At 41.4% G+C, this 18,734-nt stretch overlaps 1 protein-coding gene across 1 annotated transcript in view; it reads left to right on the top strand.

The window, feature by feature from the left end:
- The window catches only part of ANO6 (anoctamin 6), an 81,638-nt gene that overhangs the window by 25,290 nt on the left and 37,614 nt on the right, over positions 1 to 18,734 (top strand). The window contains exons 2-3 of the mRNA XM_054187846.1: positions 1,636 to 1,712; positions 11,432 to 11,560. Of these exons, the coding sequence (XP_054043821.1) occupies positions 1,636 to 1,712; positions 11,432 to 11,560 (206 nt within the window). The remainder of the gene's footprint in view (positions 1 to 1,635; positions 1,713 to 11,431; positions 11,561 to 18,734) is intronic.

Genomic DNA, 18,734 nt, shown 5'->3' with positions numbered 1-18,734 from the left:
CTCACGGACTTTGATTATTCAACTGGGACAACCTTTGGGTTATGACTCAAAAGTTTCTGAAGGGATGTTGATGGAAAAATTCATGGACTTGCTTTTGTCTCCTCCCGAGAGTATACACTATCACCACAGTAGAGATCTGGAAACTGACAGCTCAACATCTGGAAGGAAGTCCCTACCAAACTCTACAAAAGAGTATTTAAACCAGAGAATTCATCTGCTTAGAGGCCGTGAGAGAATTCTGCTGATTTGTGAGGAGCAGTTTTGTTGTGCTCCATTTCTAAGTGTTTTGACATATCTTCAGCTGGTATAAATGAGCATCATCAGTGAAAAAAAGCTTCTTAAAAATTCTTGAGAATTTGGCCACATATCAATGAAGCTTTTAAGCCAAAAAAAAAAAAAAAACCAAACCCGAAACAAACAAACAGGCGTATCAGTTATGTTTGTCCTGGCATTGTACCTAATGGGTGTTTAGCTTTCCTTCTAAGAGTACTATAGAATATTTTATATTAGATTAAATAGAGAAAATATAGATTATTTTAGAGTTTGGGGATTTTCTTTTATAGTATTATAGTATTTTTTGATAAGTTGAGACTATCCTTTCTAGACAACACTGGCATTTAGTTACCATTGATATCCATGACCCTTTCCGCAGTGCAGGACAGACTTGGCTGAGACACCTCTCTATTTTAAGGATCTAAAAATAACACACGGGGTCCATCTGCCTGCCATGCATAGGCAGAAAGCAGCCTTTTCCCTTCAGCCACGTGATGTTATCTTCAGCCTCGGGATGTTATCTGACTTCTTCTTAAGATCCAAAAATGTTTGTTAAGAAGCTAAACCTTGCAGCGATTGTAGAGCTTCTGTCACTTACTTCCGGCAGCTTTATTAGGGTGAATTTGTGTGTTATCCAGTGCTTGATCTGGTGGTCAGTTTTCCCCAGTGTGCTTGATAATGGCATCATGGAGCAGCATACTGCACAAGATCATTTTTATTTTATGCTGTATTTTCAGCAAAGCAATTAAGTTTGCGGGTTGTTGCTTTTTAATAGATATTGGCAAAATGGGTGAGGAGTCACTGGGACCTCAATACACATTGAACTTGTAGGTGAGTTATTAGGTTATGTGAAAACCATTCCGGTTGTAGAGTGAACGTTACAGCATCACTGCCTTTATCACACGCATTCCAGGATTTCTGAAGAATTCCCTGGCACTCTTATTTGTTATTGCCTGACAAGTACAGTCAACATAAGCTAGAGTTATTTGTGCAGGTGGAGCCAGTTCTGGTACCCGTATTCATTGAAAGATAAACGTAACTACTGCTAGAGTGTGGTCAGAGTTTCTGAAACACTAAATAACACATCCTAGCAAAGGGATGCTTTGCATCACTGTAGCTCGGTCAGAATGCTCTCCTAGCATTAGCTTGTCATCCTGGTAACAAGCTCTCTTGCCACCTGCTGATTATAACTAACTAACTGAGCTGTGAAACACAAACATTCCGTTTCTGAAACACTAAATAAGCGCAATTTGTGGGGAAGTGTAGCTTCTCCACAAACCATTAATAAAATTTTTAAAAAAACACCTACCACACGAAATGCTAAAATGTTTTAATTTTTTTATGTTTTATGTTTATTTTTAGTCTTGGAACTGAACCAGGTGGTTATTCCCACTTATGGAACTGTGCCGGATCAGCAAAACCTTCATACTCCTGAATGGGTGGGTACTTCTTTACTTTAACTCTGACTACCTGTAATTTTTTCTCGTACAGATGTGCAGCCATCAGTAGCTGTTCCAGAAGACTAGCAATCCTTTGCATCTGCAGCACATGCAGTTCATCCGCGTGACTGAATCTGAGCTGCTGTATCCCTGTTTTCTGAAAGGCACCTGAAGTCATTGACTCAGATGTGAAAGTGCAGGTTGACCCGGGCACTGGACTCAATTAAAAGTGACCAGTATATATTTGCTATAAACTGAGACGTGCATATACATCTCCTCTCTATATATAATTTTGTACATGCATGTATAGGATTTCAGTGTGTGTATGCAAGGATAAATAGTTATGAACACACCCTACATATAAACACACATACCCTATAGATTCATACACACCCAGGTGTTAGCTGACTGACATACGAGTTCAGGATTCATGTTTACAGAAAGCTTGGAGACACCAAGAAATTCCTTATTCCAATCAGAGACTTAGGTGTCAAGAAGAAAAAAGACCTGGAGGTATCCATTCCCATTATCCAAAGTTCAGGTTCCCCAGCACACCTAGTGTTTTCTACAGCTAATAGGCTTCTGGCTGTAGCTCAAGATCCCCTTCATCAGATCTCATTTATCTCTAAGGGTTGGCCAGTTGACCCCAACAAGCCCTGCCGTGGCACATGCTTTACCAACCTGATGCCCAACTGGCATGCTGAGAAGTCCAATTTTATTTTTTTTCCCCTGGAAAGGTACAAGTGTGGTCTGCAGTTACACAAGGAGATAGCTATAAGCCTGGATTTAAAAAGGTGTAAAAATCATGTACTTATCCTAAAGCTGATAGAGCAACTCCATATAAATCAAAAAAGCCTGTTCTGTGTTTTCTTACTCTAATGACAGAGGTTAGTGTCACTGGCTTTGGGGGTGTATAGATTGTCTTTTCTACTCAAAGTGCCTCTACATGTGGATCAGTGTTACGGGAGAACAAGGCATAAAGAAACAGTTTCAACAGTATCAAGAATTGCTCATTGGACCAATTACTTGTGAGCACCTAAGAGCTTCGTGACAGTTTTCATATAGAGAAATCATTCGGGAGAGTACTGTAATGGTGCCACCAAGCAATGAGAGCTGGAGCTGGTTCCCAGTCAGCCCAGTCCAAGGGGACATTTAAGCTATTGGCTATTTACACATAGCTGTGTACCTGCCTGTGTGTTTCTTTCATTGCTGTCCACTAGATCCTACTCCAGAAACAACAGCCGGCTACTGCTGCTACCAGTTATCCCTCTAGCTTGTACAGGGGAGGTCTGTGTTACGACTGAGGAGGTCCAGGCCCTGCTGATTTCTCTGTCCGTAAGGAAATACATTGTTTTCTTCATATATCTAAAAGAACATACAATACAATGACAAATGAGCTAAAAAGTTAAGATATGCAAATCAAGCATTCAAATTCACGGGGGTGAATTAAGCCTGTGCTGTCTTACATGTAGATATTATGAGTGGAGATGTTTAGATAATTTATTTTCCAGCCTGGACACCAAACTGGTGGCTATTTTGATTCATATCGGAGTGAAATGGGAAACAGAATCATAAAAGACAGAGGCCAAGGATTGCAGTCGTAGCAGAGCGTTTCGAAAACAGTGTAAACAAAGGGAAGGATTCAGTCTTCATTGCGCCAAGGTGCACCAGCGCCCTGGGGGGAGCTGCTCTAGCAGCTTAGTTGGCAAAGTACTTGTTGTAGTTATGGGTCGGGGGTGTTGTTCCTGCCTCTGCTGTAGAAAACAAGTACCCAAAGTACCAGGAAATTAGTTTTATTCTGGGAGCTGGATGCTATCTCCTCCCCTGCCCCAGCATTTTGTGGCAGGGTGTTCCTGGTTGCAAGCTGATTCGGTGTCTGGAAAAATATTTAATCGTTTTTTGGAGCATGAGGTGGAACCAAGAGCTTCTATTTCCCAACTGAGTGCCCTGACTAGGACATTATAAAAATCCATCTTAGACTCTCCTTGTGGTTCAATGAAAAAAATTTTTATATATTTATATGCAGGGAAATAGCATCAAAACATCTGGAATGTCATATACCTTGTGGTTAGAACAGTCTCCTCCAAGCAGTCTTGGTAGACTTTATTTCTACTGAAAATCAACCATTAAAATAAATTTTTATTTTTTGGCTCCTCATGTTTGCCAGCAGTTGTAATTTCTGTTCAGTTTTAGCAGCATCTTTTCTGCACTGCTCCTTCCATGTCGGGTCCTCCTTGTCAGCCGCTGGGCAGTTTCAGTGGGTTGGAGGGGCCAGAAAGATAAAATTGAGATCTAGTGAGCCTGTCTGTGAAATGGATGAGTACTAACTGTAGCTAGAAATGGAAAGTGAATAGGAAGCCTGACTTTAAACAATTGACGGGAAAGGAAGTACTGAGCCTGTTGTCTAAACTTAAATCGTGCTTTGCAGCTGGAAGTATTCTGGAAATTTGATTTGATTTTGCAAGTCGTCCTGGAGTAGCCAAAACTGAGTAAGTTATTGGCTAATAGAAATGGTCCTGCTCTACTTCTGGTGCTGTGTCTAATTAGAGGATCACATGCTAAGTTTGCTGCAAGATCCCTGCCTCATTCAGCACACAAGTAGGACATTAATCTCCAAAAAGCCCAAATTCTGCAAGGGTGTTGTTTGCAGTACTTCAGCAAGGTGTAAATGTGGCAGGAAATCACAGGGGAAAAAATGAAAGGTTCGTATGCGTAGAGAAACTGAATGCAGTCCTAGATAATTAGATTTTATCCCTGCTTCTGCTACAGGGTTTCTGTGCAAGACTTGCGAAGTCACATCTAGCTTTGGTACCATGTGTCAAAGGGGAACATCTGGGACCCTCTTTGCATTTGTTTAAAATAGTCACATACGGACCTGAAAGTGAGTGTACTGCTCTTTGAACAGAGAGAATTGCTGAGCTCTGTGGGAAGATGTCCTGATGTCTCAAGCTGGAACTCCAAATTTAGGAGACAGTCAACAGGTTTTGGCATTGATCTCTAGGTGCCTTATGTGACCGCAGTTAAAATGAGGGTTAGACTGTTACTTTCTCTCCTGGGGGATCTTGTGAAATTAAATTTCTCAACATCTGTAGAATGTTGAGATTATACGAGGAGAGTACCTTAGGCATAGTGTGAGGGAAATCCCCATTTTAGGTGGGCTATTTACGTGAGGTGTAACAAAAAGACATTGAATAAAGAAGATAAGAAGGACTATTCCCTAACTACTACAAAGGAGGGTAGAAGTATGGCGTGTGATTGTGCAATTAAGTAATGTATCATAAACAATGCATACAAGGAAGACGAAACTGCATAGGCAGCCTTAATTCAAGCATTTTCCAGCTCTGAGATGTTTCATTTTGCAGTCTTACCTGCTTTACAGGCAGATAGTTTGAATTGGATGTAACAGTAGGATTTTTTTTGAGAGTCAGTATCTGCAGAGGAGGGGATGACTTCTTCAAATTGTCTATTACTGCTGCCCCTCAAATACAATTTCTGCCATGACAAGGCTTCAGGGAAGTCTGAAAGAGTGCATTTCCCAGCTCCTGCATCTGGAGAAGGATGGGAGGCGCTGAAAAGCAGGTTTTCAGCAGAGTCCTGCCTTCACCTCTCTTTAAAAGTAGGGACATGTGGTCTCTCTCTAATCAGGAGTGACTGGAATTCCTTCCGCAGCCAGCCGCGCCGTGACACGCGGGCAGGAAGTCAAGTGGGTGTCTGGTCCAAACTTAGCTCAGGGGACGAGGCATCCCGATGCCTGGCCGGTTACCAGCCGCTTTCTGCTGACAGAAATGTATGACCGTAATGACGCCCCGCATTTTTCTACTCTGTGTCTTTAGTCTCAGTTTATTTCGGTTTGTTACATATCAAAAATTTTCTTTGCATGTTGAGGAAATGAAAAAAAAAACAAAACAAACCAAAACCAACCCACCTTCTTCTGATTAAGTGCTTGCTAATAATCTCGTTGTTGCTAAAAACAGAACTAAAACAGTCCTCTGTTGTTGTTAGCAAATATGAGTCACAAGGAAAAATGTTAAAGGTACAACAGTTTTATGGCCCTATGGAAACAGACCAGCATTAGTATGTGGTATGCAAATGAACTTACATCTTCCTGAAGTATCTTATATATTATATATATCTTCCAGAAAGAAATCCTTGTCCTGGTCTTAATGTCAGAAAGTTGTCTTTATTGATCACTTAGAACATAAAAGGATGTTTTATATAACTGTGACAGTAAGAACTTTATACATTTCTGTAACATTTTCTCCAGACGATCTCAAAGCGCTTTACAAATAATCATGTTTCATTATATCCTGGTAATATAATTTGTTTCTTTTTTATTTACTTGATTTGAAGTTTCCTGAGGCCTGTAGCGAGAAATAACTGTGCTCCTAAACAGGGACTCTGAAATTTTCACCTACGTAAAACCCACAACTGAAGCGTAACCTGCGGGTCCCCCTCAAGGCCGTCGCCGTGCTCCAGCCAAGGATTTTTTTTGCTGGTGCCTGTCAGCAGAGGCGATGTTACACAGGCTCTGCTCGGCTCTCTTCTTTCCCAGTACTGATTTATTCCCTGGCATGCTGCAGGAACCTGTTTTGAAGCCTATCTGAAAATTATGTGAGGTCACAGAGAGGTAGTTTGTCCCTCCAATAATGCTATTGGCAGTCACACCAAAGGCTCAAGCAGACAAAATAAAGCACTTCTTTTATCCTTCCAGTTAGATAAGTCATTCCTGCAGGATCTCTTGTTATTTTTAAAAAACAGCTTACAATACTGTGCTTGTTCAGGGTGTAGTAAACAATAAATAACTGCAGTTCCTGTGCACATATTTTTCTTCATGCTTGTCTCCATGCTGCCCTTCCCACCATTATCCCCGCTGTGTGTTTAACGATGGAATGCCTGGAGAAGCCTGGAAAAGTGAAGACAGGTTTCTTTGTCATGCCACTAGTTTTTCTCCCCTGATGTGGAGCATCGCTGTTGCTGAAGGGAGCTTCCCAAAAGCGTGGTCTCCTTTCATCTTCTGCTGCAGGCGTCACATGTAGCCATGGCTACAGGAACGGTCTCAAGAACAAGAGATGGCAACTCCCCTTAGCTACCAGCAAGGCTGGTTATATGTGGGGAGGAGCAGACGGTAGTCTCCCTCCTGAGAAGCAGCTCTGAGTCAAGAAGCTGAGGGTTGGTTCCATGACGTGGTCACTTGGAGCCAAGCCAGTTACCTCAGCTTTTACAGCCCCATGTGGAGGGGCAAGCTTGTCTTTGTGTTCCACTTGTCCCTTCTCCAAGTGCCACTCTGTCCTGAGGTCTGGGAGAGCAGATGCTGTTTACCAATGACTGCTTGTGCTGGATTAACGAAGAGCGCAGGAAGCTCCTTATTCCTTTGCCAAGGTGTCTGCGGGGGGCCGGAGTCAGGGAGGATGAAAGGAAGGTGTGTGAGCAGGGGGATGTGCATGGCAGAGGCTGCTCAGGGCTGGCCGGAGACCTTCAGCGTCATTGCATCAGTGCAGCACTGCCCAGCTCCAACAGGACCCCACCAGCTGTGCCTTCATCACCTGGTGGTGAGGACCCAAGCAGCGGGTCTGTAGAACAAGGCGTTTGGTGCTGAGGAGGTGGTGGCTGCATTATACATATTTCTGGGCTTTTTACTACGGCAGGCTGCCTCCAGCCTCATTCCTTGGAGTGAAGAGCCACGGATGCTCACCTGATCTGACCCTGCTCTGAACTGAAGGGCAGAGGTATACCCGCATGAACGTGGCCGTGCTGCCTCTGGGTGTAAACTAAGTGTTCCAAAAAAAAGCTTTATCCACAGCCAGGCCCTCCCCTCCTTTGGAATCCTTCTGTTAATAAAGCAGCTAATGGTTCCCCGTCTCTCGGTGGTTGGCACGCAGTTGATTGTACAGCACTTGGAGAGTTCAGAGTATGTGCTAAATGTAATGAGTATTTTACAGCTAAATGTATTATATTTTTTTATTTATTTATTAATGGTATTAATCAATATTAACCTGCTGTCCACTAGGGTATTATTATAACATTAGAGTGCACAACCGATTGCCTCCATCAGTACTTAAAATGCGATTACGCTGAGGCTAAGAAAATGAGGAAGTGCAGTAAATAGACCCCGTGTTTGTTTCTTCCAAAACAAAGAGGTATCAATGGGCCTGTTCATTATTTTGGATTATCATTTGCTACCAATACTTAAGAAAAATAATGTATTGGAATTTCAGACCCCTTAACTTATGTGTCTATGCAGACAGGCTGGTGTGCATTTGTATCATAATAACATTTGTAATACTGTCAAATTGTATTTTTTTAAAAAACAAACATTGTCTCAAAGGAATTATTAACTTCAGAGTACAGCACATCTTTTTGGTTTCCAGTCTTGTTTTTCCCCTGGTAATTATGTTGAATAATATATGATTTTTCATTACAAGCTATCCAGTAGGGATTACGAGATACACCACACATCTCAGTTAATGTGGCTGTCAGAACCTTAACTATTACATTCCCATTCACATTTTACTTCTTACTTTTAATTGAGCAACATTTAGTGTTCCATTACAGTTTATTTGTGTGGGTCTTATCTTGATCTCTTAAGTATTCAGGCTTAATGAGTTGATTCTTTATTATTTTATTTATATATAAAGGGTCTATGGATAGGTCAATTGAACAACGCCCTTGTGATTAAAAGCAACAGAGATTACATTTAAGAAGTCAGCTTCGTAAGTATGAACTTCTGTGCATCTAGATTCATGCAGTCCAGTATTGATTAATCTTTCAACTATATTCCATTATATATATGCATAGTTTGGTTTTTATATATATGTATAGAAAGGTGTAGTATATGGTAGCATATATACTCATGTGAATGAAATCATGTATGTAAGTAAATTCATGAGTCAGAATACTGATTAACAGGCAGTCTTTATTGACAATCCAGTCAAGCCAGTCATGGCTAAATTGCATATTAATTTTATAAGCTTAAAGGAAACTACATTTAAAGGAAAATTATTTAAGCAGTGGAGTTATGCAATTACAAATTATGGTCAAAATTTGTTAGATCAAAACTTCATCTGATGTTTGCTGTGTGCCATTTCTTCCTTTTCCGTCCTGTAGATAGGTCATATAGGAAAAAGAGCTAAAGGTTGTAGTGAAAAAAACCTCAAAAGCTGTTACTGCTTTTATGCTTTCAAGTGCTTGCATTTCGCAATGAAACCCTGTCTCTTTAAACGGAAGTTATTATAAAGCTGTTTCTAAGATTCAAAAAATGAAGAAGCCCAATTAAAAAAAATAATCTCCTGGTTTATGCAGTGGCAATACTTCCCCTCCTTATTCACTACCACAAGGTTTGGGCTCTGTGTTTCCAGCGTTGCGACAGGGAGCAATTTTAGCCCTGTCCGGAGCCTGGGGGGGTCCCGGGGGAGAGCGGTGGCCACGGGGCTGGGCTCTGTGCCTGGCCACCTTCACCTCCCCACCTCCTCTCTGCTGCCGCTGCTGCTCCCAAGCCGTCTCCCAAGAGGGGCTGTCAGCTGTTGTTGTTGATGCTTTCCTCCCGATGGGAGTCTGGTCAACATGAAATCATCGTGATTACATCTTAGATAAGGCTGGAAATGGCCACAGCAGGGCTGCATTTTACACCCAGGGCTAGTCTTCAGCAGGAGGAAAAATTGCCAGGGTCAAGCCTGATTGCTTGATGGGACTATGCCACCTCCAGCTCTCAAGAATTTAGAAATTCCTGTGCTTTGGGTGATAGAGATACTCCGTGTCATTGTGGTCTGGTGATGCCATCTGAAAGTTTAAAGCATTTTTTTTCCTAAAACTTTATCCACAGTGTGCAGCTGTATGTGGCTTTGGTGGCTTTTATGAATTGCTTTGGTGGCTTTTGGTGGAGTTTATGAATCCTAGGCCAGGTTGTGAAATTAACATAGAATATATGTGTATATTTGCCATATGTCAGCCTACATACATATAGATATGTGCCTATATGTACGTCGTCAGCTTCTTGCTGTCAGGTTTGTCACAAATCTCTAGGCGCAGGTGGGATTCAAAGAGAACTAAGCTAACAGGGCCTCTTTGCAGCAGAACCTGGCATTTGCACATACAACATAAAAAAATAGAGAGTTTAAACTCCCCTGAGTTTACTTAAAATATGGAAATTTTGTCATAATTATGGGGAGACACATCTTGGTCGACTGTTTTGACTCAGACAATAAACAGTAACAAAATAGTCTACAGGGAGAGGTTTAGAATAAAACTCCTGGGAAATTTTTGTTTTGGAAATACTGACAAATGTTTTTCCTAAAACACTGTATGCTCCCTGGAACTGGGGTGTTCCAGACTGAAGACTGGCATTCTTCTCAGTTTTATCACAGTTGAAGAACCACCATTTCAGTCTGCACTTGAGGGGTCCCTGACCCCATAACCACATTTCCGTGTGGCCGGAGCTCCCAAAAGCTCCCAAAACTGGACCCGGCATCCCTCATGAAGTGTAGTCTGCACTGACAGGGAAATTTCAAGGAAGGATATCTGGGAATCTTTTCCATGTCCTCAAAGGCACAGCGTGTTCAAGAGATTGCTCTGGGTCATTTTGCCTGGCCTGTTCCTGCCCTGGGCCACCCTGCATGCACAGCCATCTGGAAGCCAAGCCTCCTCCGCGGTTCTGTATGGGGGTCTTGCCAGCCTTGGAGATCTTAGCATCTCTAATGCAATGCTGATTCCCATTTTGGACATTTGGTATCTGTCAACTGCGGTGGCACTGCCCTCATTAACAGCATGGATGGATTTGGCCGAGTACCTGCGAGTTTGGTGCTCATTACATGACAATTCTGATAACATTACAGCTGTATATTGCCTGAAAGGAGGGGTTGTTACATGTGATAGTGCCCTCAGAGTACTCTTAAGAAACTACAAAATCATTACTTGAGGATTCAGGTTCCCCTGTCATCAGTGTGTCTGTATTGTTTCACACATGAAATAACACATTAAGGTGCTATTAGTAGATATGACAATCTATCCAGTTTTCCTCCGGGGACTAGATAATGGCTTATGGATATATTAATCCTTTTGATTCGGCCATATATTATGACATGATGGGTATGTGACATACAACAATGTTCTTTGCTTGCTGACATGTTGTGGATAAAAAGAGAAATAAATCCACATAGGATGTGTCCATTTTGAGAGTTCATCTGCAGCCTGGTCATGTTCTTTGTTCTCTGGGCAATGGTGGGTTTGGGTACTAGGGTGCATGAAGCTATCGGGCTTTTTATTTTGGGTGTTTTTTAATTGTAGAGATGCTTAAATTTCTGGGAGGTAAGGGGACAGATGGGAACGCACTAATTCTGAGACCCCCATCAGACAACAACATATCTTTTAGACAGACAGACTATCTAACACTGTATCCATGATGGCATGCAAGTTGCTTGACAGATGCACTATTTGGGGATGGTGCTGCATCCCAACGCTCCTCCCATGGCCAAAAGCTAATATGCTATTTTGAAAGAACAAAATTAGGTCAAAGTTCTGCTGTTCTTATGTCATGCAGAGACCTCCCAAACTTTTTTTTCCCCCTCCATTCTACTCCGTGCTACTTTTGTTGTCACTTTGGTCTTTGTTTTATATGAGTCTGATATGTTGAATTTCTCTGTTCACTGAAATATTGTGTAACAGGAACTGAGTAAGGAACCAGCAAGTCGAGCTCTTCATATTAACCTATCCTACTTGCCTTCCAGGCTGATTTTGAAGATAAGCCTGACTCCTTGTTCTTCAGCGATGGGCAGCGAAGAATTGACTTTGTTTTGGTGTATGAAGATGAAAGCAAAAAAATGACTCATAAGAGGAGTGGTCGTAAACAGCAAAAGGTAAGTTATTTTCAATATAAATCTGAATTACCTGTTGGGTGTTAAGAGCAATGGACAGAAAGGACCGTGCCCTCACCCAGAATGGCAATTGCATTGCCCTGTCCTTGGAGTACTCTTGGGAGCTGGGAGACTGAAGTCCATCAAACCAAGCAGGGAACAGGGGTGAGCTCAAGCCAGTAGGTTGCTGTGTAAATGGGCAGAGCACTGCACGTCGTGTCTGTCATTGTGTTCTAGGTGACCTCAGAGCATCCTTCTGGGAGGGAACCCTTCAGGAGATGTGAGCAGAAACATCTGGTATCAGGTTCCCGGTTAGAATTAGACATCAAGATCTTCGGACTAGCGCTCCTTCCCTCGAGACTCCAACAGCTTGGGCCTCCCTAGTACCTTGCAAAAAATTTCTGACTCAAGCCAGTGACTGCTTGATGCTCCTTAGCAGCTATGAGTGACAATCACAGATTATTTTTAACTGTTAGTTTTTAATTATTCCAGTAAGTTTATCAGTGGACTACATTCATTATGACACCCAGGGCCACAAAAACAAGCTCAGCCATGCCAATGAGCTATTTTAATTGTGAACTGCCTGAGAAATATCCATCCATGGGACTGTAGTTCCCTTGGCATCGGCGGTCTCCCACCCACCCACTTCCTTCTTTGATTTAGCAACTCTCCACATTCCAGCAGCACCCTCTGGTAGAGCCAGGCAAGGACAAAGATATTGCTGAAAGCAGCTCATATACCAATAATGATTTGCAGTTAGGAAAGAGAAGAGTAGGAGTAAAAAGGCCTGCAGCTAAATTGGTTGATATTCATTACACAGTGTTGTCGTTGGCATTAACAGGGCAGCCATAAGGAGTGTCGTTAGTAGGGTTTGAGGAAGTCCTGCAGTGGGTGGATATTGCATTACACATGATCACAGGATCAGCAATAAAAATTAATTGAAAGAGGTAATTAGAAAGAAAAAGCTGCCCCTTTGGAAACAATTGTTTTTATCAATTAACATTTATGTTTGTAATATTTGGACATTGCCCAAAAGTACTTAAAAATATAATGAGTGTCTTTTCCAAACAGTGATGGAAATTAAGTGTGAGCAATGGATTAGTATTTTTAGTGCAGCATTAATGTTAGGACATTAGCCAGAATGAAACCATGAATAATTAGACCAGGAAATCGTGGGTAATGCGCTAGGTGCTTGCAAAAAAAAAAAAAAGTTTACTTTCAAAGGTCTCGGTCCTACAAAGATCTGCAGCCACACTGAGTCTGCGGTGTGCTGAGGAAGAGGAAGCAGTCTACTGTCTACCTACACGCAACAAATGTGAGAACAAGAGCGTATTAAACTAATGATCAGATAAGGTGAAGACTGAGTGGCTGGGGAGCAGCTCTGTGGAAGAGACCCTCGTGGTCTTGGTGGACACCAAGCTGAACAAGAGCCGTCTGTGTGGCCTGGCAGCCAACAAAGGCTGTATGGACAGAAGTACGGCCAGGAGACTGAGAGATGTGATTAGGGTGACGTGGATGTGTCAGAAGGAAGCTGAAAATAGCAGCGATAGCAGTTTTCAGAGCCAGGTTTTCCATGGACAGGGAGAATCTGAAGCCGTAAGGGTACTGTGGAAGACGTAGGCAAGAATTTTGATACTGGGAATGCATACGGTACTGAAAGGGCAGTAGAAAGCATAGAAAGAGATAAGGATGAAGAAATGGCAGTTACAGAGGTCTTCCAAGGACAAGAACAAAGGATACAAGTGTGATGACACTGAGATGGAGAACAAATGAAAAAATCCAAAGCCAACCATGAAACAGACAAAATGTTACACATTGGGTAAAGTACCAGAGGGCACTGAAAGGTGGAGGAAGGAGAAGAGGGAGTGAGGAGAGGGTTTTGTTCAATGAGTCTGTCACATAAGCTGAAATGAGTCACCTGGTCTTAACCAAATTCCTGTGAGACGACTCAGAAGTACTGACTCCCTCTCTCTAATGCCTCACATACAGGTGCCATCAGCTTAGGAATGCATTCCCTTTAGCTGTTGTTGCAGGAACAGACTTCTAAAAATGAGAATAGATGTAAGCTTTCTAACTTTCTAGGATGGGATAGGTGCAGGTCAGCTCCAAGCACACAAACACTTTAGTCATCTCAAAGACAGAGGTCTTTCATATCACTTGAGATCATTTGCTGTGCAAGTGGAAGAAGTTGTATGTATGTGCTGCAAATCTTCATTCCCCAAGCAAATGCTGCACAGACATTGGCAGCGCTGATAACTTTTTTCTTCCTGTATCTCCTCCCAAGCAGGATGCGGGACGCTGCCTTGGGATCTACCTCACACTCATGCTAGGAGCAAAAGGAGAGAAACTGAGAAGTAACAAAAGAAAAAAAATGTGAATAGAACGTTGGAAAAGAAGAAACAAATCACATATACCTTATGTCTGAGGTGGAAAGGAAGATGGCATGAGGAGGAACTTCTTTACTTTGAGGGTGGCAGAGCACTGGCACAGGCTGCCCAGAGAGGTGGTGGAGTCTCCATCTCTGCAGACATTCAAAACTCACCTGGACGCGTTCCTGTGCAACCTGCTGTAGGTGACCCTGCTCTGGCAGGGGGGTTGGACTAGATGATCTCCAGAGGTCCCTTCCAACCCTATGATTCTATGACATTTATGGTACAGTTTTGCATCCTTGGAATTCCAGGGAGAGAATTAACATTTTGACCTATCACCATTCCCAGAATGGCGTGGGGATGATGCTGCCCAAGATACATACAGGTTTTGTCAGTACTGACATAAAACCTAGTTGATAGCTTGTCTTTACTGACACCGTTTTTTATTTGGTTATAGCTTTTTTCTGTGGCAAAAGACTTCTACCCTTATGATGATATACAAGATACCAAAATGAGGAGTATTGCCATTTATTGTCAGCTTTAAATATTGCATACGTCACTGTCTGTCTCTGATCAATGATTAACTGAAAATGCCAAATTTTATAAGCAGCATCTTGTGTAAGGTGCTTTAAGCCTGAATAGGTTCCTCGCTCATGCTACTCTTTCTTTGACTCTCTTGACAGTTTTATAGAGCTGTTACCCAGTGGTTTATTGTTCACAGAATTTGGAAATTCCAGATTATTAAAGAACAGCAGATCCAGTGAAGTCTGTTCTCCTAAGGTGAAACCCTCACCTCACTGAGGTCAGAAGGGTCTGAAAATCAGACCTCAACGTAGATAGCCAATTGACTGGATTCAGAGAAACGGGGCACAGATCCATCTATTCTTCTCCAGCAAGAGAAAAATCAGGTCCTGGGTCCACCATATTTGATTTGAATGGCTTTCTGTCCTTTTTCAAGAGAATTGCGTGACTGTAACTGAGAAAATGTCCCAGCATTAATTTATATTAATTAGCGGCATTCTTGGGGAAACATCTCAGAGAAGAGAAGGAAATAACTAAAAGCATGGGGGGTGATTTGGATAGAAGAAACAAAAATATGGGATTCTGAAGCACTTGCAGATGTGCAGCTGTGCTGTGCTTCCCTCATTTTCATGTTTTCGTGTGTTTCTGAAATCTGGTTTAAAGGAGGTAAAGTCAAACTCCTGAAATAATATCCTTGTGGAAGTTTCTAATATAATTTACAGATTCAAAAGTTAGCAGATAAGGTTCATATATGCAACTCAATTCAAACTCCAAACCTTTTTAAGTTGGTATACAATTAATTTTACAAGCACTAGCAAAAATCAAACTGTCAGGAGCAGATTCCAGAAACTGTACCTTGCAAGCAATTAAAATCCCTGCCCAAAGCATGTTTTTTAAATCTACAACTTATGTACCCTAGTTGTCAGGATAGGTTACCATCAGAATAGAAATTAAATATCACCAGTCTTTCCAGGAATGCTCCAAAATGCCAGTTTTATCTACTGGGGTCCTCCAGGAGCTCATTGTTGAAAGTTAAAGGGTCAGCACCGGAAAGACGAATTAAAAATAGATCGATGCAGAATGTCATTCTAGTCCACCTGCTTCCCCCAACAGAAATAAACAGAAAGACTGTCAGTAACTTAAGTAGGAATGTGGGCAAAACCTTCATTTCCAACCATGAAGTAATCTGTGCTTCACATAAATAGCTGGGTTTTTTTTGTGGGTTGGTTTTTTTTTTTTCAAATTAGATGAAAACTGTAATTCATACATCATACTTTTGGTTTTTTTTTTTACATACGGTCTTATGGAGAACTTCAGCAGGGCTAGAGAAGTTTGTCTTCATAAGCAAACAATGAACAGTTCCTGCCTCTGGACTTGTTTAGTTTAGATAGCCGGCAAACAAAAAGCTTGGATAACTTAAAAAACTAATTGTACTTCTCCCGCTGTTTAGCATGCGTCACACCCGCGGCAACAGAACAATACTTGGGTTTACAGAAAGAGGGGTACCTCGGTGCCATTTTATGTGGTGATTTGAGGCAGTAGAGGATGGCAAGCTCCACATGGCCACCGTGTGCCCAGCCGACCTATCCAGGAAGTCTGATAACAAGGATGAAAGGGACCTTTGAAACTGGGAGGAGGGCAACGACACCTGCCCTGGTCTCTGATGGATGGGTTGGTTTTTGAAGCAGGAACTCACTGAAATAAAATCTCTGTTTCTGAGGCAACCCCAAACCCAAATTCTACTTCTTTGCCTAATGGATGGAAGGAGAGAGGACAGAAGGATGGGAAGATAAATGGAAGGAGGGAGTTACTCTGAAGGTACTGCACACATTCATAGGACCAGAAACGGGTCTTTCCTAACAGGGTGAAGAGAAGCCACTGTTGAGAGCAGGGCTAGACTGCAGTATTTCCAGTTCTCTGTGGTCATGAATCAGGTTTCAGAAAATCACCAGGCTGGCTTAAAATCAGAGGGTATCTCAGAAAATACATATTTGGAGTTCTTTGGGTTTACTTTCTTTCTGTCAGCCTTTATAGCATATTCTGCTTCACATTTTTATGATTATCTTCAAAGATAAGGGAAAGAAGCTTACACAAGCAGAGCTTCTCAATCAATTAATTTCCTGATGCTGACAGCTGGGACTTTCAGAAAAGCTTTCAAATACCTTCAAAGAAACGGTGAGAGTTGGCAGATAATATTGATACAGTGATCCTCTCCACTCCCTTTAGCCGATTTCCATGGGGGAGGCTTTGGGCCCCATGCTCTTTCTCTTATTGACTGTGATTTATCTGTTGCCTGTCAGGTAAGGCAGAGGTGGTTATTCAAGCACTCCGACCTTGTTAGGATTTTTCGCCTGAAGCCACACGGATATTGTTGTGGGGAACTTTTAACTTTGCACAAAAGAAAACTAAACAAAGATACGAGTTGGCATTCTTCTGTCACTGTAATCAAAGCAAGTGCGCCCTAGCGTTTACAAAACACAGAGGAAAAAACTGCTAGTGGTCTGCTACCAATTTCCAGACCCACAATCTTATTAGTCTCCTCAGCTGGGCAAGACAATCACCAGACATTGAAAGCATCATGGTGAAAAAGCAGCTCCCATGAGCTAACCCTTCTACATGCCTGTAATACTTGGCATTTACTTACACTATGCTTTCACTTTCTGAAGATTTTATATGATTATGCATCCCGTAGTGTCTTAGTCTATTGGCTAGCCATTCAATCATCAAAATCTATGTCAGGTTTAGATCAGCAGCATTACCATGATTACATTATTATTACAACTTGGCCTTGCGGGTAGCTGAGCAAAATGCCGGATACCAAAATAAACTTTGGACAGTCTCCACCTTCCAGCCTAATAAGCTATCATAACGTTATGCTGTATTCCCCAGTCAACACAAAACCACTATAGACTCCTCTGGGTAAAAGTCTAGCTCCTCCACAGATCATCATGCGCGTAATTCAATCATTTATATAAAATAGCAAAGCCCCTAATTAGCAAAGCCTCCCTGGGGCTTCGTTTCTCACTACTTGCATTAATGCGTTATTAGAAACCTTAATATTGTCAACATTCCTTTAAGATTTTGAGGGCAAAATTAATTTGGGGAACTCCTTGCCATAATAAATTATTAAAGCAATCTGAATGGTAAGATTAAAAAAAAAAAGTATTAGACTTCTGCAAATCACAGTTGCCCTGCATTCATTTTTGTGCTACTTAGGAAAAAATAAAGCAGGTATTTAACCCTCTGCCTTTTTTATTTGCTTAAACAAGGCAAAACTCATGTTGAAATATTTTCATGGTTTAGTATTATTCACCATACATAGAACTACGTGAATATGGAAGAAGCAAAGAGGTAGGATGAAATGGCAGAAGAGTTAATAGTGGAGTAACAAACACCTCCTGTGTTGTGTACTACCTCTATTAATGATCTGTTTAAGGGGATTGAGTTACGATATAAGAAAAATTGCAGAGGAAATCATTATGTAGTTTGCTCAGAAGCTAAGATAACTCTGAACCTTTAGCTTTGAAGGAGAATGGAGAGCACTATTACCTATGAAATGTTGAAAAATGCAAGGAAATATATTACTGCAAGGAAAAAACTCATTCACATTTGGAATTCTAAGTTAGCATTGTTAGTACAAGGAAGAGACTTAGATGTCACAGGAAATGGCTGTATTAAGTGTCTTCTTGAAGGTTCAGCTACCATCAAAATCCTAGATAATAGAAAGTATTACATATATACAATATATTATAAATGTGCATATTACATATATATACACAATGTTATATACACAGTGAAAAAATACAAAGAGCATTATACTACCACCAATAAACAAGTGGGTTAATGGAACATGGAGAGATACCTCCATGAAGAGTGCTATCAAAGTTTGGGATTGTGGTTTTATCCGGAGAAAAGGGAGGAATAAGGAGAAATGTGATAAGTATTGATGAAAGTAGAAAACAGATTTGGCTCTTCCTGTCCCTAACCTGAGAAGAAGGTGGTATTCACTGGAATAAAAAGGCAGAAAACCCAAAACAGATAAAAGAAACACCTTTTAACAAAATATGAAATTCATCCATCATGACCATTGCCCCATGCAGGTACTGCAGCTGAGAACTAACAAAGAATAAATGGGGTAGGCTGTTTATGTTATTATTCAATTTTATAATTATTAATCCCAAGACTTGCTAGAGTTTTGGAAAATTTGGTTTTTTCTGCTTTGGGGATTTACAACAGTCTTTAAACAGTAAAGAACTGGATGAAACCTATGTGGAGATACAACTGAC

Source organism: Rissa tridactyla, chromosome 1, assembly GCF_028500815.1.
Source record: "Rissa tridactyla isolate bRisTri1 chromosome 1, bRisTri1.patW.cur.20221130, whole genome shotgun sequence".
Taxonomy (NCBI): Eukaryota; Metazoa; Chordata; class Aves; order Charadriiformes; family Laridae; genus Rissa; species Rissa tridactyla.
The sequence above is the reverse complement of the archived record's forward strand: the minus strand, read 5'-3'. Positions and strand labels throughout refer to the sequence as shown.